The sequence below is a fragment of the Typopeltis vanoorti genome, chromosome 19 (genome assembly GCF_054136105.1).
Source record: "Typopeltis vanoorti isolate ZY-2024b chromosome 19, IOZ_Tvanoo_1.0, whole genome shotgun sequence".
Lineage (NCBI taxonomy): Eukaryota > Metazoa > Arthropoda > Arachnida > Uropygi > Thelyphonidae > Typopeltis > Typopeltis vanoorti.
Window position 1 is genome coordinate 9,806,042 of NC_143567.1, and position 23,511 is coordinate 9,829,552.

The window sequence follows — 23,511 nt, forward strand, 5'->3', positions numbered from 1 at the left end:
ATATTGACCCATGAATATGATAAATTATGATAAACAACATGATATTTATCACAGTGCCCAATTTTGTTTGTCATTATTCATAATGGCCGGGCATTATAAATAATGCCCATATTAATAATTTCATCCATAACATAATACGTACACACACACACACGTGTGTGTGTGTGTCGGGTCAAGAAGTAAAATGTATTTTTATTGTGGACTGCAAAACACTGCTGTAAAACATAAAAGTGCTGATGAATTCAGGCAGTTTTCACATCCAAGCATCATACTAGTATTCAATAATCCTTTTTTATTTGCCTTCCCATGTAGTGAGGTCCATGATATTTAGAATTAGAAATTTCTACATATGATATATCATATTCACCTCATCCTCTAATAATATATTAGGTTAATGGCTTGTTATAGCATTCTTCTTTATCAACAACTGCTCCAACAGAAACTGTCAAAGCACACAGATCAAAGCTCTTGATTTCTTTCTATCCTCCCATATTCTTTCTTCAAGAACAGTTATAGCATTATACCCTGTTAACTTTTATAATTCTAATTTTTGCCAGGATAAAGCAGTTAATGGTATCTATAGAGAACAGAATCTATATAATATTGTCCTGGTTGAAAAGGAGATAGCATCTCTGTTATTCAACCAACAGGCCATGAGTTTGAATTCTATATGACATGGATGTTTATGAATGTCTTTAGATGGTAGATGAATTTTATCACCTGGTGTGAGATGAGCAGCCTGATATGTAATCCAACTGTCAATGTTCTTTGGCTGATTTGTTTATGTTCTGCAAGAGTAGTAGGGTAAACATTGTTACTATGTATTATGCTAGCTGACAGGGATCAGCAGTTCATCCAACTGATTGTATCATGATAGTATATGGGTGCACTATGGGAAATCCTCTCATATAATGCAATGATATCAGTTCAATCATGTCAAAAGACATACACTGATATCTTATCCAATTAAGATTTTATTACTAGTTTTATACTAATATTTTTCTTCCATACAGATCTATTATTGCAGAAGGAATGATGTAGAGTTCATGGACCTATGGCCTGAGAAGGATGGAAAGATTTATACAATGTTGATGGACTGCATTTAAATGAATTCAGAGTTAGGAATCTAACTCTCAATCCAAAGAGACAATCATTTGATCAGCTGCTAGTAGAATAGCAGTTGATCAAGTAATTGTCTCATTGGCATACTGTTTGAAATGTAATATAGCTTGTCTTCGTGTGTGTGTGTGTGTGTGTGTGTACTCCAGACGATAACCTTAATATGAAGGTCGAAACATCAGGAAATTAAAGTAATTAATTCTAACATGGTTGTAGCCTCAATTATTTGTCTGAAATGAATGCTGATCACCATGTAACACTAAAGGAAAGGATACTAACCTTTTAAAATACAGTCAACTGAGTTGGATAAAGGTAATGACTACATGATGATAATGCTGGATTTACAAAGGCGTTTTGACAGGATACCGCATGGAACTCTGTTACACAAATTGCAACAAATGGGGATGGATATGAAACTGGTGATATAGATGGGGGGGGGGGGGGAAGCTATGGACTGATACCAAAAAAAGTACATGAGGAGCAGAATTCAGGAGAAGGCAGTGTGCTGCAGGGCTCTCTGCTTGGACCACTGCTGTTTAATTTGCACATAAATGATACAGAAAATTATTCGAAGAGAGTTATTCCATCCTCTTTGTAAAGCCTTGATACAACCACATCTGGATTACTGTGCTCGGTCACCTGGATTTCTTGCGGATGAGGAAGTGGTGGAGAGGATCCAGAGGTGAGTGACCAAGATGTTTGTGGAATGCTTCCCATGAGAATAGATTCAGGGTTTGTGAATTATGAAAATTATTGGGGGGGGGGGGGGGGGGGGCAGGAACATTTAAGTTACTTAAAGAATTTTATGAAACTGATGAGGGAAAAGTTTCAGCAATTGTCGGGGGGGGCAGAACAAGAGGGCATTCCTGGAAGGTAGGTAAGAGTGTGGTTAGCAAGGGTGTGAAGACTAGATATTTTGCTTGGAGAGTGGCAAATGAATGGAATGGGTTGTCCGAGTCAGTTGTGAGTGCTTTGTCTGTTAATAGTTTCAAGGAAAGGTTTAATAGATATTGTGCTGATATTTCGTCACTTTTATTTATTTATTTTATCTCTAAAATATTTACAGATGTACAATAATCATCTAGGGCGACATTCCAACATATTATTTTACAAAGTTTAGCACTAAATGCTGTACATACAGTTCATTTTCTACAATTAAAGCAAATATTTTTTTTATAATGAATAACTAAGCTATATATATATATATATATATATAGACATGCCAGAGGTAATTCCAGCCATGCCTGTTGCTGCATTGTCCACAACTGCACCTTAGATGTCGGTCCCAGATACATGGATCTGATGTCTTGCTCTATGGCATCCCAGAGATATTGCATTGGATCTAAATCCAATGCAATATCTCTGGACCCAGGATGCCGCTGGATGGTCCCGAACTTAAATGAGTGTTCTTCGAGACATGCCTGGGTGGTTACAGCCTGTTAGAGTGGCACATTGTCCTGCTAAAACAGTTCATCGGTTGCAAGATGCATGAAGGCCATGAAAGTGTGTAGCCAATGTGATCAGCCAGCACATTATGGTAGTTCGCAGCATTTAAGAACTTCTCCAGACACACTAAGGGACTTAATATGTCACACGAGAAGACTCCCAAACCATCAGAGCCACCACCTCCTCGAACAGTGCTGACCTGGCATGATGGTACCATCACCTCATGCACCTTCCCCGCCACCTCAGTAAAATTGATAACGGGATTCATCAAACCGCACGACTCTGGTTCCCTCTGCAGAGGTCCAGTTTCGATGGTCCTGACATCAGGTTAGGTACAATGTCTGATTATGAGTTAGCAAGAGTAGTACATGATTATGGTGTCAGCTCCTGTGGCCCATGGTAAGCAGGGTATGACATGCCGGTCCATGACTGATGCTACTTGGATCTCTGACACTGAAACTGGATGTGATCTGTGTTGTTGTTGTTGCCCTGCAGTTGGTCTGTACAAGCCTGGACAATCTACATCAATCATGCAAGTATTATTGGTGACTGATCATGCAAGTATTATTGGTGCAAGACAGATTGAGACATTATACTGCCTAAGTGGTAAGAACCCTAGATATCTCAAGGGCAACCATATACCATCAAAAGACATACCAATACCCAGCAAACCGACCACACACCATAATCGCCACATTTACCCATGTTTGTTGATTGCGATATACTGTTGGGAAGCTCTGATCTGCCTATTTACTGTCTGTATTCAGTTTGGGTATGTTTCACTCTACACAGTGGATGCTAGTGTCAACTTCTCATCACCTCTATCTCTAATGTTTTGTCCACTGAATGTATATATACAGATTAATAACAGTAACTGAATTGGTAATTTACAGCGAAGTTGAATAAAATTACATTTTTTTAGTATATATACAATAACAATAAATATAATTTCTTTATGATACATATACGTTTTATATACACATACATGCTATGGCTCAAATAAAAGAGTACTGAACTTCGACAACCCCCACCTTCAATATTCACAGTATGAGATATGCCATTCCATTGCATGCACATTAACAGAAGAGCACATGGAGAGTCTACAGGTTTCCATTTAGCTGTAGCAATGGTGTTGACGTTGGAAGAAAAGACATTTATTGTTGAGCATTTCGTTCATACGAAGTAAGTAGACCAAGAATTTTTAACACAAATGAGAATCATGAGTGTATGCTATAGGAAGTGTTACAGTCTTCAAAACAGCTGTGTATATGCACTGACCAGCATAAACCATTGCTGTTAAAACTTGGGATACCGAAGCGGTCATTATAGAGAATCCACATTCAGGTGGGTCAGTGTTTAACAGCAATGGTTTATGCTGCACAGTGGGAATACTGTGCACGTGTGCTGGCCAATGTCTACAAAGATCCTCCATAATGTCTGGTTCTTTCACAAAGCGTATTTCTATCTAAGTGGTCACATAAAGAGATGAACCTACAATGCATTTTTGGAAATTATGGAGACAACTACCGTGTTTGAATAAAAACTTTAGTTTAATATTACTTAAATTTTACAATTCGACGTTTCGACCTTTATGTCAAGGTCATCTTCTGGAGCATACAAATATACACAGGAAACAAGCTATACTACAATCATACTGGTTCGTTAAAGACACTGACTAACCGCTACCACAATTGTTGGCCTGACCTCTGGTGGGGAAAAAAAAAAAAATATATATACATCAACGCTAGAGTCCTATTATTCGTGTTGTCTACTATATACATATATTAACATCATTCCATCCAGTTGGAGTGGAATGGTTTCTAATACTAGCCGATTGGCTAGGGTCCTGACTTATGTTGAATCTTTCATATTAGGTTGGCTGAATGTGTGCCATCCAGATCCTTGGAATTTTCATACCATCTTTATTGTTGATATTTGGGTGGTTTATCAGGATTTCGCAGGATTCTTTAAATTTTCTTTCGCACCATGTTTTTGTGCGGTACACCGCACAAAAAACATCAAAGGGCATTAGAAGAACAAGTAAGTAATGAGGAGGACACTCCTGAGCTTGAACGAGTGACTATCCAGAATTCTAGAAAATTTACTGCTGGATTATGACTACTGCATGCAGACAACAATGAAGGTGGTACTATATCTGTACTACATATCTACATTCATCATCATCATCACGAACCATCAGCTCACTGCCCGTTGATGTCTGCTGCCTGCTTCACTATCTTCTTCCACCTTTCTTTGTCCAGTGCACAGTGTCGTAGTTTCTGTACATCCATTCCACACCAGTCCTTTATGTTGTCTATCCATTCTCTGTATGGTCTACCTATGGATGGTGTTTACACCATCCATAATACCAAACATGAATGTCTTTATCTTCATGTCCTCAATCATTCTACAGATGTGTCCAAATAATTGCAGCTTCCATTTTATAATCTTCTGCATTAGATTCTCCTCTGGTTGTATCTTCTGATAGAGCTCTTCATTTGCGATTTTCTGTACCCATCCTATTCTTAGAATCTTCCTGTAACAAGTTCTTTCAAATGCCAAAATTCTTTTTCTTGATTCCTTATTTATTACCCACATTTCAGATCCATACAGTACAGCGCTGAAGATGCATGTTTCCAGTGCTCTTAGTTTTGTTTGCAGGCTGATCACTTTGCTTTTCCAGATGTTATCCATGACCTTCAGATTTGTTCTTCCCTTTGCAATCCTGATCTTTATTTCTTTTTTACAGTCCAAGTCATATGTCAGTTTACTTCCTAAATATGTGAATTGTTCTACATTTTCTATATCAGTTCCATCCACTTGTATCTTTTGTTTTATGTTCTTCTCACCAAATACTATTGTCTTTGTTTTTTCCAAGTTCATAATAAGTCCAAATCTCTTCCCTTTCTCATTTAACAGTTTCAGTGTTTTTTGTAGTTCTCTTTTGTCTTCTTCAATAATAACAATGTCATCTGCAAATCTCAGATTGTTAATTCTCATTCAGTGTACAAATATTCCTTTGGCATCTTCCTTCAGTTTGTCCATTGCTCTTTCTAAATGTGCGATGAAAATGCTTGGTGATATTGGGTCTCCCTGTCTAGTACCTTTGCCTTGTTTTAAACCATTTCCCCAAATCATCACCTATTCTAACTGCTGCAACTACATTCTGATAAACATCTTTTAATATAGCTATTAGTATTTTATCAATTCCACAGGATTCCAGAACTGCTAATGTCACTTTCTGGTCAATACTGTCAAATGCTTTCTGAAAATCAACAAAGCAAGTATATATGTTTTTGCTTTTTTTTTCTCCTAGCTTTCTCTGCTATTAACCTCATTGTCAAAATCTGTTGAATTATAGTTCAATCCTTCCTAAATCCTTGTGTAGAAGCTTAAGTGCTATGAGGACATCATGTTGGAGGCTTAATGGATTTTTTACAACACTCAGGCTTGGCTGACCATGTTTTGGACACCACCCACAGGATCTCATGAAAAACCCACCATGCTCCACCACAGCAAATTCAAGAAAGAGAGACTTTTCTTAGAAGCAGCAGCAGCTCTCAAAAACCAACCAAATCTCAATAAATACGGTTGCATTAAGCTTCCGAAGATTTGGGAAACACTCATCACCAGAGTTCCCACCTTACATTCCAGGCCACCTACTACTGCCCTTAGAGGCCGCTCTACCTAGATAGGACTTTAGTGTCACCCACGTGGTTGGGCTTAGTATTGTTTGTTATTTGTGTATATGTTACATTAATTGTTTTTGTAATCCCCGTAGATGTCCTAGTGACTAGGATGAAATATAGGAAGTATTAAATTCTATTTTAATTCTTTTTGAGTGTTGTAAAAAATCCATTAAGCCTCTAACATGACTTCCTAAATCCTGCTTGCCCATCTGAAAGGTATGCTTCCAATTGTGTTCTCGATCTTTCTGTCAATATGATCATCATCACTTTACCAAGGTGACTTATCAAGGCAATTGTTCTATAACCTTTACATTCTAGCTTATTTCCTTTCTTGTATAATGTTACTAATATTGATTTCACCCACTCCTCTGGCATTTTTCCTTTTTTCCATATCATATTACATAGTTGGTGCATTTCTGTAACCATATTTTCACCACCAAATTTAATCATTTTTCCAGTAATGTTATCGTTACCAGGACTCTTGTTGTGTTTTAGCTGTCTTACTGTTTTTTCTACCTCTCCTCTTAAAATGTCCATATCATGCTCACTACCTAGTGGTGATATATGCTTCAATTCTTCAGTCAGTTTCCCAACGCTATCTGAATCTAGTTTTTCTTCATATAACTCACTACAGTATCTTGTCCACTGCTGTACAATTTTTTCTTTATTAATACTTTGCCTTTTTCATCTTTAATTGTGGTCTGTTTTGGTTGCCATTTTCTATTAATGATTCTGATCATTTTGTATACCTCCCTTGTTTTATGCTCTCCATAGCACTGTTCTATATTGTTGCATTGGTCTTCTAACCATTTCATCTTATCCATTCTGACTGCTTTTTTCACCTCATTGCACTTTCTTCTATATTGCTCTTCTATTTGTTCTGATGTATCCCTTCTTATCTTCAACATTCTTTTCTCCTGCACTAACTTCAGTGTTTCTTATGCAATCCATTTCTTCTTGACCTTCTCTTCTTCTGGTACTGTTTCTTCAACTGCATCTTCTATTGCCTTCATTACTCTTTTCACTCTTAAATTCGAATTTTTTTCTTTCTCCACACTTTTAAGTTTCTCTTCTAACACTGTTCTGTACATTCTTCCTATTTCTGCTTCACTTATTCGTGCTGTATCTCTTCTATTCTGATGCTGGGGTTTATATTTCTTTTTTAATTTCAACTTGATGTTTGCCATCACTAAACTATGGTCCAAGTTGATATCCGCTCCTTCAAAAGTTCCACATTGCTGTACTGATGTTATCCATCTTCTTTTAATCATATCAATCATGTTTTTGGTTTTCCCATCATTTGATCGTCACGTCCATTTTCTACACTCCTTTTGTTGGAATCTTGTGTTACAGATGATCATCTTGTGGTCCACAGCAAATTCTAACAATTTTTCACCCCGTTCATTTCTTTCTCTGAAACCATATTTTCCCATGACTTTTTCCCAACCATCATTATCTATTCCAATCTCCTTCAATAATTAGCACATCTTGCTTTGGTATTGTTTCTATTGTCTCTGTCAGATCTTTGTAGAATAAGTCAATATCCTCATTTGTGCTGTCAGATGTGGGTGCATATATCTGGACTATTGATATGTTGAATGGTTTTGCCTGAAATCTTGCCACTATGATTCGTTCATTGACTGGTTTATAGCCTAACAGTGCCTCTTGAGCTCTTTTGCTAAGAAGGAAGCCAACTCCTGCTTCGTGCATGGTGTCATGTCCTGACCATATTACTTTGCATCCATTGATCTCTCCAGATGATGTCCATCTCATATCTACATTGATCTTGTTCAATTCAGTCAATCAAAAACAGACTTCACTTAATCAATTCCTAGAAATGTCATTAATATGTATACTAACAAAATTATTTTTATGGAAAATATTTTACTTTAATTAAAGTCAGTTGTTTAAGATTATCTTCATGTAAATTTTGCAACTTAATAAAACAAAAAACTTGTCTTAACTTGTATTTTGTATTATGCACATATACTTTTTAAACTCTTTAACTTCATGTAATTGGGGCAGCCACTTAATTGGGACCAATCATGCTATTCCAGATATGGCCCAATTAACAAGAATTGAAATAATCATATCACACCATCTCATCTCATATCAAAATTATATTTATCACATTCTTTGATCACAAAGGAATAATTCATGTATTCAGGTATTCATTCCAGAAGGAAGGACTAGATACCAGTGATTACCACCTAGAGGTAATGAAACATTCATTCAAAGTTCAATGATATGTTGCTGGATTTGGAACAGTCTGATAGGTAGCTGTTGCAAAACATTGCAATTGATGATGCAGCGATTAACACACAGAAGTTACTAGCTCACAAGCAGGTACAGGGCTCAACCACATTTCTTACAACCTTGACTTGGCTCTAGCAGACTGTTTTCTGTTTCCCAAGATGAAAATGAGAAAGAATGCTGGTTTGAGAGTGGTTATGGCATTCAGAAGAATGACAGCATAAATATCATCACTGAGTTTTCCAAGGGGAATATACAGTGATATTTCTGATGCCACAAGAGAAAACTCACCTGTAGTGATAAATGCTGTAGCAGGTACATTTTGTTCCTTGAATATTATTTTGAAGAAAATGAGTAAGAATATATTTTCCTCATCTATATTTTGGCTTATCTTAATGCATTTTTGTAATTCAGATAACCAAGCTCTCAGTTACTTATCAGTAAACTTCTTGACTACCTGGAGATTCATAAATTAGTGATTACCAATGTTGATTCCACCACTCTTGATCCATAGCAAATCTTCTAGCCATCACCACCTAAAGACATTCACAAACATTCATGCCCATGGTGGAATTTAAACACAGCCTGTTGGTAGGAGAGTCAGGGCATTATCCACTCAGCCAACTAGGCTAGTAAAAGGAAACAGAGATCATCTGTTTAAGAAATCTACACACACTAAATATACACTATGCACATTTTTCCATGTGTATTAATTTAAAGCTTCAAGATTATGTAAAGTAACATATACAAACTGTTACTTGACATACTATCAATAAAACATTAGCTATTTATGTTGCCTCCAAATAGTATGAATTTGGATAATTTCCACAATCATTTATATCAAAAATTGATATAAATGAAATTGATATACTTATATCAAAAATTGATTAAAACAAAGAAATTCTGTTTAACATATTACCTTAAATTTCTGAGAAAATTCCTGGTGAAGATTAGCCATCTTATCAGCTGATGAACTTCGGAAAAACATTATCTTCAACATTTCCAAAAATTTTTGTAATCCCGAGCCTTTAGACATCCAAGGACTTACATTAAGTGTATTCAAGTAAAGAATAACTTTGTCAAGTAGCTCAAAAACTACATCTTTCTTCTGAGGGGTGAGATCCACTTTTGAAAGAATCTGCAAGTTCAAATAAATTTAAAATAAAAAGCATAAAACACATGAACAAAATATTTCAAAAAACATCATCCAACTTGTTTAGTTTATTCTCTAAATTTAAGGTATGCTGTTTAAAGTTTTTGTATTAAAACATTATGGGTTCAATTAGAAATGATTATGATATGCTCAACAAATCTCCATAACATTTTTGATGTGAGAAAGAAGCTCACAGGACTAAATATATATATGTATACATATATATATATATATATTAGTTGGTTGCTGATGAAGACCAGAATGCAAAGGAAGATATGGATGGAATGTATCAGCAAATAGACACAATAAACACAGAGTAACTGGTAGTGGAGAGAGGCTCAAACTATACAGAAATAGACTAAAAAGGATGACAGAACATGCTGTTGTTAAAAAGGGGCAAATGAATTAGAATTTACAGAGATACTGATAGATAATTACCTAAAACAACATGTGATGGAGAAAGCTGGGATTTGAAAATATTATATTTGGTGAAAACAGGATTTGTCCATAAACAAGAAGCCATTTTTATCTCTGATTAAGAAAGATGTGTATGTGATCATTGCAGTCTTGTCATAGGAGATAGCAAGGCATGTGGAATGTTCCCCCAAAAAAAGTGGAAGAACTACAGAGCTAGTGATTATGACAATCTGAGGGGAGACTTTAAATAATGACAAGGCAGAAGAAACCGCAAGAGAAGGAGAATAGCAATGCATATTATTATATGATCAAGGGGTGTTTGAGAAAAGCTGTATGAAATTGCAAAAATAAGCTCAGGAGATTACATCAGATGGGAATTAAATGGAGTAATAGGCATCATTAAAATTAAGAAGATGCAAAAATAATAAAAATAAATAAAATGTTGTAGATGGAAATATAAAGGGAAATGTGATCAGCATGCTCATGGGCAATACAAAACAGCCAAGAACCAGCATGGTAAAGAACAGGCAAAATCATTTTATAAGACAAACTTAACCAACGGGATACCAAAGAGTTCTTTCCTTCCTTCTCTATGTAGAAAGTAAAATTAAGAATAATAATAATTAAATGATAATTACAAGAATTCACTCAAAAATTTCTTCAGGAAGTTGAAAACTAGAGAAATATATATAATAAGAAAAGTTCTGGAAAGTCCAAAATACAATTTAAAAAAAAAAAAAAAAATCAAACATGACATTATACATTTAATCGCATGAATAATCATCATTATACGTATCAAGGATTTAGGCCTAGCATGGCCTATTCCAGCCTTAGAAGTCATCGTTAAATTGTTTAAGAGGACGTCCTGGTTTTCTTTTTCCTAATGGCTTGTACTTTAAGGCTTGTTTTGGTAATCTTTCTGTTTTCATTCTTTGAATGTGTTCCATCCATTTATGTTTATATTTTTTAATTTTTTCTATTACTGGTTATTGGTTTAATTTTTTCATAATATCTTCATTTCTTTTGTGATCAAATAGGGTACACTTTGCAGTTTTTCTCATAAACTTCATTTCTGCTGTTGTTAATCTTAGTTTGTCTTTTTGTTTTATTGTCCAGATTTCGCTTCCATACATTAAGACCGGTAAGGCTAATGTATTGTATACTTTTAGCCTGGTTTGTTTTTGAACTAGGTTTGGTTTAAATATAGAGTTAATTACACCTGTTATTTTTAAAATTTTTGCAATTTTTACGTTTATATCTTTTTCATTTTCATATGTGATCATACATCCTAGGTAGTTAAATGAATTCACCTGTTCTAAGATCTTGTTATCTATTACTATTTTAGTTCTTGCTGGATCTTGTCCTTTAAAGGCCATAGTTTTTGGTTTTTCAGTTGATATTATCATACCATAATCTTTGGATATCTCATTTAGATTTAAAATAGCTTTCTGTAAGTTATCTTCAGAATTTGTAATTATTATTTGGTCGTCTGCAAAGAGGAGAGTGTTAAAGTTAACTGTAGGTGAAAGTTTAATTCCTTGGTGTAAATTTTTACTCCATTTTATTATTATTTCATTTAAGTAGATATTAAAAAGAGTTGCTGAGAGGGGACATCCCTGTCGGACCCCTTGGTTTATCTCTCTTGTATATGATAGCTCGTGATTTAATCTTATTTGTATTTGATTATTTTCATATATACTTGTGATAGCTTCTAGGATATTATTTGGTATTTGTCTTTCTTTTAATATGTTAAATAATATGTTTCTTTTAACTTTGTCAAATGCTTTTTCAAAGTCAATAAATGCAATATGTGTTTCCAAATTATATTCTCTTCTTTTCTCTACTATTAATTTTAGGCAAAAGGCTGGGTCTATAATGATCGTCCATTTTCTGTATAGAATGGATTTTCTAAATCCATTCTATACTTCTAGAATAAAGTTTTCGGAATATTTCATTAGTTTGTTATTTAAGATTCTGCTATATATTTTGTAACATGAATTTAGTAAACTGATACCTCTATAGTTTTTAGGGTCATCTCTATTACCTTTCTTAAAGATAGGAATCACAATTGCTTTTTTCCATTCTATTGGGGGATACCAGTTGAGTAAATTTTATTTAAAAATAATAAGTCTTTTTTTTTTAATCTTGTTCCTGCGTATTTATATAGTTCTGAACCTAGTTTATCTTCTCCAGGTGATTTTCCGTTTCTTGTTTCTTTCAGGCTGATTTCTAATTCTTTCTTCAGTTATTTCCTTTTCATTTTCGTTAATTGTTTGCCAGTTGTCTTTTTTAAAATATTTGTCTGTCCACAGTTCTGTGTAGTAATTTAGAAATTCTTCTAATTTTAATTCAGTGTTTAATTTTATGTTTTCTTTGGTATCTGCATTTAGGTGTTTCAAAATCTTATATACAGTGGATCTTATTTTATATAAATCGTGTTCTAAATTAGAAACAAATTTGTTCCATGATTCTCTATGTCTTTTACTGACTTCTCTTTTAGCTATGGCTCTTATTCTTTTATATTCTATTTCATCTTCTAATCTTTTACTGCTTAACCATTTGTGATAGTCTTCTTTTTTCTTTTTAATTATTTCTTTGATTGTATCATCCCAGATCTTCAGTTTTTATCTTTTATTGAATTTTTTGGTCTTTCCTAAGCTTTCATTTGCTGCTGCATTTAGTATCATTTATATATTAAGCCATTCTATTTCTATTTCTTCATTTTGTTTTATTTTCTCTAGATATTGGTTAATTCTTTGTTCATATAGCCATTCAATAGTCTAGTTTTATAAGCAAATGTTTCAATTTTTCTTTCTGTTCTTGTTACCTGTAGCCATTCAGGTGGTAATCTTAATTTTATTTTAACAAGGAAGTGGTCACTGCTTATTTCATATCCTCTGTGAACTCTAACATCTAGTGAAAATTTTGATGTCTTTTCATTTAATATGAAGTAATCTAATATTGATTTTCATCCTCTTGCTGCCCAAGTATATTTATGTATGTCTTTATGTTTATAGAAGGAATTCATTATTTTTAGGTTATTATAAACTACAAAGTCAATCAATTTTTTAATATTTCTGTTTAGAGTGTGTTCTCTATGTATTCCTATATTATTATTAATTTTCGTGTTTCCAATTCTTGCATTTAAGTCTCCTGCTAAAATTATATAGTTATTTTTATTTATTTTATTATATATGTTTTGTAGCTGATTATAAAAATCAATATTATTATGTTCTCTTCCTTCTTCTGGGGCATATAAACCAATTATTGTTAAATAGCCTCTATCTATTTTTATTCTAGCTTCTATTATTCTTTCATTCCATAATTTATAATGTTTTAACTGTTTTGAAAGGGAGTTATGAATCCAAATCATGACTCCTGCTTGTGCTCTTTGGTCTCTGTCGACTCCACTGTATATCACATTAAAATTTTTAGTTCACATAGTTCCTTTTAATTTCTTTTTTGTTTCAGTGATTACTGCTATTTTAAAATTTCTTTCATTTAGTAACTGGTCTAATTCTATTTCTTTATATGCTATTCCTCTTACATTCCAGTTTGCTATGGGTATTATATTTTGTCGTTTCCATTTTCGTTTTCCCTTTTCCATTGCAGGGTCGTTTCCAATAGATTCAATCCGATTATCTTTTTCTGTCAACTTACAAGTAGGATTATGTTCTCCATATCAGGGGACTAGCCTGACGATGGAATAGTTCAGTGGTAGGGCTGCTACCTTAAGGATTCTGAACTAGCCTTCTTCCGAATTTAAACCCATAGGAGGAATAGGGTATATTGAAGGGGAAGGAGTAGATTATAGAAGAAATATAGTAAGGTTTATAGAGAGGGTATAGTTGTAAGGCCAGAAATGAAAAGACCCCATGGCCCTCGAGTACTCTAATAGCATAAGGGTCATAAAGTAAGAAGAGTTGGCTGATAAGGCCTTATAGGAAAGATTAAAGTAAGTGGATCTTCCTCAAAGTAGAAGAAGGAGAGGATAGATCCAGCTAGGGGTCCATGGGAGTGCCACTTCCCTTACAATCAAGATGATTGCCCCTTATGGCCCTGTTGGTCCACGAATCCTTATTCAGTATATTCAGAATACCCCACCATACACACACACACACACACACACACACGCACGTGCATGTACACACACACATGGTGGGCTCCCCTATCCGTCACCCAGGGGACGCGCTCTCTAAGGGTTACAGGGTCCCCTGAGAGGCAAAATCATTTTATAAGAGAAAATTAACCAACGGGTTCTAATCCTAACCACAATACATGTATATGCAAGCAGTTCATTATATATAACTTTTAAATGATTGAGCATAGTAAATAAATGAAGCAGAAATAGAAAGAAGTTATAGAACAATGTTAGATGAAGATATAAAAAGTGTGGAAAAAGAAAAAATTCGAATTTAAGAGGGAAAGGAGTAATGAAGGTGATAGGAGAAGCAGTTGAAGAAACAGTACCAGAAGAGAAGATCAAGAAAAAGTGGATTAAACAGGAAAAAACTGAAGTTAGCACAGGAGAAGAGAATGCTGAAGATAAGAAGGGATACATCAGAACAAATAGAAGAGCAATACAGAAGAAAGTGTAATGAGGTGAAAAAAACAGTCAGAATGGATAAGATGAAATGGTTAGATGCTCAATGCAATAATATAATACAGCACTATGGAGATCACAAAACCAGGGAGTGTACAAAATGATCAGAACTATTAATAGAAGGTGGCAACCAAAACAGATCACAATCAAAGATGAAAAAGGCAAAGTATTGATGAATAAAAATAAAAGTGTACAGCAGAGGACAAGATACTGTAGTGAGCTATATGAAGAAAAACTAGATCTAGAGTTGAGAAACTGATTGAAGAACTGAAGCATATATCAGCACCAGGTAATGAGTATGACATGGTCATTTTAAGAAAAGCGACAGAAAAAGGATGGCTAAAATACAACAAGAGTCCTGGTAATGATAACATTATTGGAGAAATGATTAAATATGGTGACGACAGTATGGTTAAATGCACCAACTAAATAATATGGTATGGAAAGAAAGGAAAGGACATTATACAAGAAAGGAAATAAGCTAAAATGTAAAAATTATAGAACAATTGCTTTGACAAGTCACCTTGGTAAGGTGATGATGATATTGACAGAAAGATTGAGAATACAACTGAAAGCATACCTTGCAGACGAGCAAGCAGGATTTAGGAAAGATAGAAGCACAATTCATCACATTTTGACATTGCCGTTAATAGCAGAGAAAGCCAGGAGAAAAAACAAAAACATATACACCTGCTTTAAAACTAGAGTATTTTCTCGGTTTTATTCATTGACCAGATATTAATAAATGATATACACAAATTGTCAACAAGTTTCACCAGCTATTCTGTCTGGCTTCTTCAGGACAAGCATAAGATAAGGATAAGGTCTTGTTTGTTTTCTGGAAGGGAATTTTGAGCAGCAGTGCATCTCCTTGTTGCATCACAAATGTGGTCTATGGGGTTGAGATCTGGGGATCATGCTGGCCATTCAATTTGATTAATATGCTCGGTCTCCAGAAGTCCCCACTGCTCGTGTATGATGTAGTGTGGCATTTCATCCATAAAAATGAATTCTTTGTCTACAACACCACTAAACAATCAAACATGAAGAACTTTGTTCAATATCATTCACCAGCCATAGTTCCTTTTTCCATCAACTCAGTGCATCCATTAAATATAATGCCTCCCTACGCTGTGATCCCAGTACTGTCGTATCTATCCCTTTCAAGAAAATCACTACTAGGTGAAAAGATAGAGCTGTGTTTGTCGGGATTGCTGAAAGATACGTTTAAAATTGTGTGTGGCATTATAGATAATTGGTTTTATAAACATTGCTGTTATCAGTAGGTGGTATTTTGTGTAGTTATAATTCTGTATATATTAGTTTTTGTGTTTCTTATGTGTAGCTAGCTAGCTTTGAGCATGAGTGAAAAAAATGGTGATGAAACATAAGATGGTGCAAAAGATGAATGCAAGTGACATGAATTTTTTGAAATTGGGAGATGCTGTGAATGCAGTATGCTTGTGAAGAGATTGAAGATATTTTATGTGGAGAGGAAAAATAGGAGACATGAGTCTGGGTGTAAGAAGTGCAGCATACTTATGGATTATGAGAAATTACTAAGTGGTAGTCGGCAAAAGACCATGGATGTAGCTATGAGAGTAAGCGAAGTTGATGATACCACTAAGTGCTTCAGCGTAACTGTACGACAGCCAGCAAAAGTGGTAGTGAGTTAGCGATGCTGATCAGCAAGACAGTGTGCACAGATGGTGGTAAGTCAGCAGTAAGGGAGCCAATGATGAGTTACCGATGTGCAAGGCAGTGAAATACAATTTGCATAAATGGTACTATGGGCAGTATAAAATGTATCTTTCTCTATGATTATGTTAGAAATTATGTCATCAAAAACACTTCATTAAAAATGTAACAGTTATAATGAACTCTTAATTTAAGAATGTTTAAATTAGGAAATTTAAAATAACACATGGAAACCATATTTACAGAAGTGCTACAAGAGGCCAATGTGACAGCATCCATTTTCTCGTTTTGTTCTGCTGGAGTTTGGTGATTGGTAGTTGATTGAAATGTTTTGTGTGTGTGCGTGTGTTATTACCCTTACTGTGTGTGTGTGTGTGTGTGTGTGTGTGTTATTACCCTTACAGTAGTTTTAGTGAAAGTGATATGTACCCAAAACAATCAATTTTGCTTGAAAAACACCAGAAGCGCTAAAGTGCTATGAGTGGTGTACCTTTAACTGCACAAAAGTCATTCTATGATCAATCAAGTTTGATGGAACAAATGGAAAAAATGCTTGCTACATGAATGAGCGATCAAAATAAAAATGCATTACCTTTGGGCTATCACAAGTGCAGGAACAAGCTCTAGCCTTTATGATGATTTAAAAGAACGTGAGGAAGTGGAAGTTATGCCCTTTTCAGCAAGTTCAGTTCAGGCCTATTATTGAATTTCACATTATTTGCTTCACGAGAATTCAAATTGCATGAGGCATACTGGAACGTAACCCTTGCATAAATTAAGAAGTCATGGTACAATCAATATCTGGGTTTTGCCATCAATTAAAAAAAAAAAAAAAATCGTTGATTTCTGAATCTAATCAGAAAACAGAATAACTAGATTTAACTATTTTTACGTTAAAGATACCAAGAAATTTAATACTTGGTTTTAATCCTTATCCCAAGGAAGAAAAACAATGTTCTGTGTGTGAAATATATTCACATCTGAGCTACTGGTATATAGAGGCTAATGACTTCATATCACTTGCCTTAGTATGTCCCATAATCCAAAGCACACCCTCTTTCAGACATGTATAATACAATGCGTAAATAGGAAGGGTCACTACCCAGACCGGGGAGAGACCAAGGTTGAAGTAATGCAGAATTCATATATATCTCATATACAAGTAGATAGACAAAAGATGCTTCAAATTATTAATAAAAATCTCTGGATGAGAGAAAGTTTTTACCTTGGGTTTATTATACATTAAAGATAACTAAGAAATTTTATATTTGGTTTTAATCTTTATCCCAAGGTTCTTCCATTATGCGTTGCATTATACATGCCCGAAAGGGGGGGTATGCTTTACATTATGGGATACATACTAAGGCAAGTGATATGAAGTCATTACCCTCTATATATAAGTAGCTTAAACATGAATATATTTCACATGCAAAACATTGTTTTGCTTCCTTGGGATAAGGAATTAAAACCAAGTATAAAATTTCTTGGTATCTTTATCATCATCATCATCAAAATCCTCATATGTACCCTCAAGGGGGTGTACAGGATATGAGAGTACTACATGAAAAATTTACATCATTACTAACTTCCTATCTACAATTTTCCTCCAAATCAGTCTATTACTTGTCAAGACTCCAATATTATCATTGTCAGATCTTATATTTCTATCGTCTAAGGCACATTGTACCGTATCAATCCACCTATATCTTGGTCTTCCTCTGGGTCATTTATCTGCCAACCTGGCAGAGAACACTTGTTTTGCTAATCTTTCTTCACCCATTCTGTTTAAGTGACCATACAACCTGAGATTAGCTCTGCTAACGCATTCCTGGATGCCGACAATGTCAAGTTCTTTCCTAACATCCTCGTTTTTAATATGATATTGCCATTGATGACATCTGTTCACGCCTCTAATCTTTCTCAGGACTCTCATATCTGCGGTCTCTAGTCTTTAGTCAATTGTTTTACTTCTAAAAAGCTGTCAGAGCCATAAGTTAAAACTGGTTTGAACACTGTCTTGTACACAGCTAATTTAGTGTTCTGACTAATTTCTCTCTTATTCCATATGAATTTACTCAATTGACTTCCTACCATAGCAGCTTTGTTAATTCTGTTGTCTATTTCCATATTTAATTTACCTTCTTCAGTAAAAATCGTGCTAAGTAGCTGAAATGTTTTACTTGTTCCACAGGTTCCCCGTTCACAACACAGCTGACATGTTCAACAATTCTACCTATTTTCATTGTCTTTGTCTTTTTAATGCTGACCTTCATACCATATCTATTACAACAGTTATTCAATTTAGTCAGGGAACCTTGCAAACGTGTAGCAGATTTATTCAGAAGTATAACATCGTCCTGATAAAGCAAAGAGCTGACGTTAACATCTCCAATTTTGATATCATGTTTAATACCACTTTCCTTCATAATGTGATCCATATAGATAATGAATAACAGAGGGGATAATGTACATCCTTGTCTCACACCAGATTTAACATTAAACCATCTTCCTGTACATCCTTCAATTCGAACTACCAACTTACAACTCAAATACCGACTAAGTATTGACATATATAATGCCCCATTGACACCATATAACTGTAGCGTATTGAATAGCTTCTCTCTTGACATCTTGTCATATGCCTTTTTCCAGATCGACAAAACTTAAATACAGATCTTTGTTATATTCCCATGATTTCTCAACTATTTGTCGTAAAATGAAGATCTGATCCTGACAGCCTCTATTTGGCCTGAATCCAGCTTGTTCTTCACCAAACTTTTCTTCCACAATTCTTCTCAACGGTTTCTCAAGTATACTTCCATAGATCTTGCCAGGAACACTCAATAGAGAAATATATCTGTAATTCTCACATTCAGTTTTATTTCCCTTTTTTATATATGGGCACTATTAGAGCTCTACTCCAATCATCGGGAATTCTTCCCTCTGTCCAGGCTTTCTGAACTATGCAGTGCAGCCACTGTAAGACTTTTATACCACCATACTTAAGCAATTCTGGTCGAATATCATCTACTCCGGCTGCCTTTCCACATTTCAAACCTTTGATGGCTTTTTCTACTTCAAGTATGGATATGTATTCCTGACTGTATGCTTGTTGAGTGTTTTTTTACCACTGTGCTATCACTGCTTGTTTCATTTAGCAATTTTTCGAAGTAATTACTCCATACTTCAAGGATATCTTTTTCTCCTGTTTTCATGTCATCTTTATCAACCTGTTCGCCCTGGTTCCCTTGCGAAAACAATGGGGGCCTTGTTTAACCGGGCGACGCCCTAGCAGGCATGAAATTTTGTCATGTTGTACCATCATTTTCTATATTGGTTTAAGCCAATAAGAATACAATTTGGTCGGCTAAATTACAAATCGCCAGCCCATCCTCGTTCGTTAAGTAGACAGGTAAATACCCAACAGGGTGTACCACGAGAAGGTAAGGATTGGACATTAGGTCAGAAGCCCTGGTCGGTTCTCCACATTCCTTTAAAGGCTATGTGTGGAGGTCTCCTATCAGTTATACAGCTTTGATCCTTAAGCACCCCATTATAAATAATCATCAAATTCCTGATATATATCCTCATGGGTTGTGCAGGATATCATGGTAGTACAGGTAACCCTCGTATAATGTGGATGTTAGGTTCCATAGAAATTCCATATTATATAAATCGCGTTATGCAAGACTCAGATCAGATAGAAAAAGTAAGGTTATGTCCCGAAATCGTTTTTTATAAAAAAAAAAAAAAAAATTATATAAACAATAATGATATATCCAACAAAAAATATTTTTATTTAATTCAGGTAATTCATGTAAGTTAAGGAAACATATAAACTATGAAACAAATACATAGTATAAACTTCATTGCACATAATGCATAAATGTTTAGGCAAAATAAAATAAAGCACATATTTTAATCGTCATCACTCTCTTCAAAACTAACATTCCATAGATGTTCTTTATTACGAGTGGCAGAATGCCGTCATCACTTGAAATTTCTTAGACACCATTTGTATAATTCTTATTGCCTTCTTCTGCTGGTTTAGTTATCAAGAAGTCAGTAATAAGACCTTGCTTACCACTATGCTGAAATTTTTTATTAAGTTCATAATATGGAGCTAAACAAATATCCAATTGTTTTGTGAATTTTCCGGAGCACTCCATTGAGGGATTATTATTTGTAAAATAACTTCCTAACTTTCTTGCCAAGTCCAATCCTTCTGCTAATTTCTTTAAACTGAATTCTTTAACAGATTCATCACAATTTTCGGCAGAACTTTTCCCGCCATGTGGTTCGACGTCATCTATTTATTGTATGAGTACCTCCTAATTTAAATCTGTTTCCCTATCAATAAATTCACTAATTTCGTTTTCAACCATATCGCAAAAGCCTTCTAAGTGGCCTTTACCATAAAAATAAAACTTTTACATAAAAAAAGCATTACATATTGCATGTAACTCACCAGAAAATAAATTGCTCAGCTTGAGATTAACACACTTATGATTTTTAATGCGCTTTCCTTGCAGAAAAAAAACGAAGACAATTTTCAACAATAAACACCTTATACAGTAAACAATTGACATACATGCATGTTAAAAGGTATTTCCCCTAATACAATTTCGCTACTTATAACTACATGCGTGATATAGGCAGATGCAAATTGAACGAAGATAATATTTGATTTTTAAGTCACGCTGTGAAAAATATATGAAAGATAAAGGATTACTACAATTTGTAGACCGTGTTATATCGAAACCGTGTTACATGAGAGTTACCTGTACTACATGAAAAATTACATTATTAACTTCCTATTGACAATTTTCCTCCAATTTAACCTGTTATCTGGCAAGACCCCAATATCATCAGATCTTATATTTCTGTCATATATTTTCTGCCATCTTGGCAAAGAACATTTGTTTTGCTAACCTTTTCTCTACAATTCTATTTAAGTAACCATAACAGCTGAGATTAGCTCTGCATAAACATAGCAAAATAACAAATGCTATAAATGCTTATTATTAGCATTTATTATTATTATGTGACACCTCCAGAGAGTCTAAAGACTCATGTGGGCACCTACTCTACAACTCGCCATCTCCACCACTCAATCCACCGATTACAATGAACTGCAACTACCATCATCTACACAAATGTCATCTACCACCACCACTAGTATTTTCACAGACAATCATAAACATCCACACTCACGGAGGAATTCAAACACACAGCCTTTTGGCTGGAGAGCTGATATGCTAACCACTCGGCCAACCAGGCCGGCTCAATTTTAATAAATTTTTTTTCAGAAATGCATTAATTATTTAACTATTAAGATTTAAAAAAAAAAAACAGTCAAATACTTCAGTGAAAAACAGAAACAAATTATAAGCTCTAATTTGAAAACTCCTCTTTAAAAAAAAAAAAAAAAAAAAAAAAAAAAAAAAAAAAAAAAATCACCTTATTTATCAATTTCAAATTCAGCCAGTATAATAAATCTAACTTACAAGTCATAATTTAATACTATTACCTCAAACATAAAATTTCCTGGTTTAGCTAAACCTGATGATCCACTTTCAATAAAAACTTTATCTAGCTGTTCCTCTAATTCACAAAACATTACTTTCAAAATAGATAAATCTGATAATGAAAAATCTGGAGTGCAAGCATCTACAGGAGAGTTAATGTTTTCATAATCTTTCACTTTTTCAATGGCTTGGGTTACCTAAAAAAAAAATGCATTATATATATATTTTTTAACAAAAATGCTAATCATGCAGGACAAATCTGCAGATGTGGAAATAAATATCACAGAGAGAGAGAGAGAGGATTAATGATCCATAGCACTAGCAGAATCTTACTTGTTCTAATAAATAGTTTTAATTTTTTTTTTAACATTAACACCACAACACTAAATAACTGTGTGTTATCATAGTTAGTCTCTGCTTTGTCACTCACCAACAGCTAAGATCTGAACAATCATAGCATGGAGCTTGAATCTTCCTATATTAAAAAAAAAAAAAAAGGGGGGGGGGGGTGGAATTGTCTCTAGAACAAACTGTGAGTGGGCTTTGGGTTTGATAATCCGGAAGCCTTTACTAAAAACTAAACATCAAACTTTCAACATATTTCCAGTCATTTCATTTCAAGCTTCCAACAAGGGCTGGTGATTACACACCAAGTGATGAAATTCATCTATCATTCACAAAAGTCTAAACCTGTAGATGAATTCAAATCTGCAATCTATTAGAGAGTAGAAATGCTATTCATTTGGCCAGCATGCAGCCTGCACAAGACAACAAGAAAGATTTAAAAAGAACACTACACTCCATAATTTAATTATGACTAACTTTTATTAAGAATACCAATATGTTTCAGTTTCCTTTCATGAATGAGTTTGAATAGCTAAAACTTAACAAGAAGAAAGTGAAGGCAACTAGATTTAGATACTATCAAAATAATAACATTCTAAACAAAATTAACTGACCCAAGTTGCAGAAATTATCTGCAATATTTTCTAGTTTATTTCAGTTATACAAGTTATTTAATTAAGTTAGAGAATGAAACAACAGAACTTATCCATGGTTGGTTGCATAATTCCTTATGATAAATAAAGTAGTGGGATGAAATACTATATACAACTTCATTTTATGCAGCCAGCAATTTTTTCTTAACTTGATAAAATGAGACTCATCTGAGACTTGTTTAAGACTGTAATTAAAAGTAAGTAATTGACTGAAGTATTGAAAAATAACATGCCTCTGAAAGCAATTTTCCACATGAGAAACTTCCTCTTAACCCACTTTTATGCAGGAATTCCTAAAAATTTCTCCAGCATCGATAACATTTGCCGCACTTGGTCTCATGCGGACAAGTAATTTCATTTCATAGAAAGCTAATGCATGCAAAAACAAAGCAATTAATTCAATCTACATAGACAGCTATGTCCATCAAATGCATTCTCCAGCCAGTCTGCCTGTTTGTGGAATGGAAAACCCTGCTACTTCTGTATGAGACAGGAATACCAAACCCTTAGTAGAAAAGCTCTTATAAAACATTATTCATATCTGGGGGGGGGGGGGGGGAGATGAACCCAAGTCTTTCTCAGCTAAAAGCATCATTGTTACTGAATG

At 34.4% G+C, this 23,511-nt stretch overlaps 1 protein-coding gene across 1 annotated transcript in view; it reads right to left on the reverse strand.

Moving 5' to 3' along the window:
• The window catches only part of LOC150095845 (regulator of telomere elongation helicase 1 homolog), a 332,736-nt gene that overhangs the window by 214,083 nt on the left and 95,142 nt on the right, over window positions 1-23,511 (reverse strand). Inside the window, exons 5-6 of the mRNA XM_090409544.1 lie at window positions 21,909-22,103; window positions 9,427-9,645 (exon numbers count right to left, since the gene is read on the reverse strand). Coding sequence (XP_090265670.1) covers window positions 9,427-9,645; window positions 21,909-22,103 — 414 coding nt within the window. The remainder of the gene's footprint in view (window positions 1-9,426; window positions 9,646-21,908; window positions 22,104-23,511) is intronic.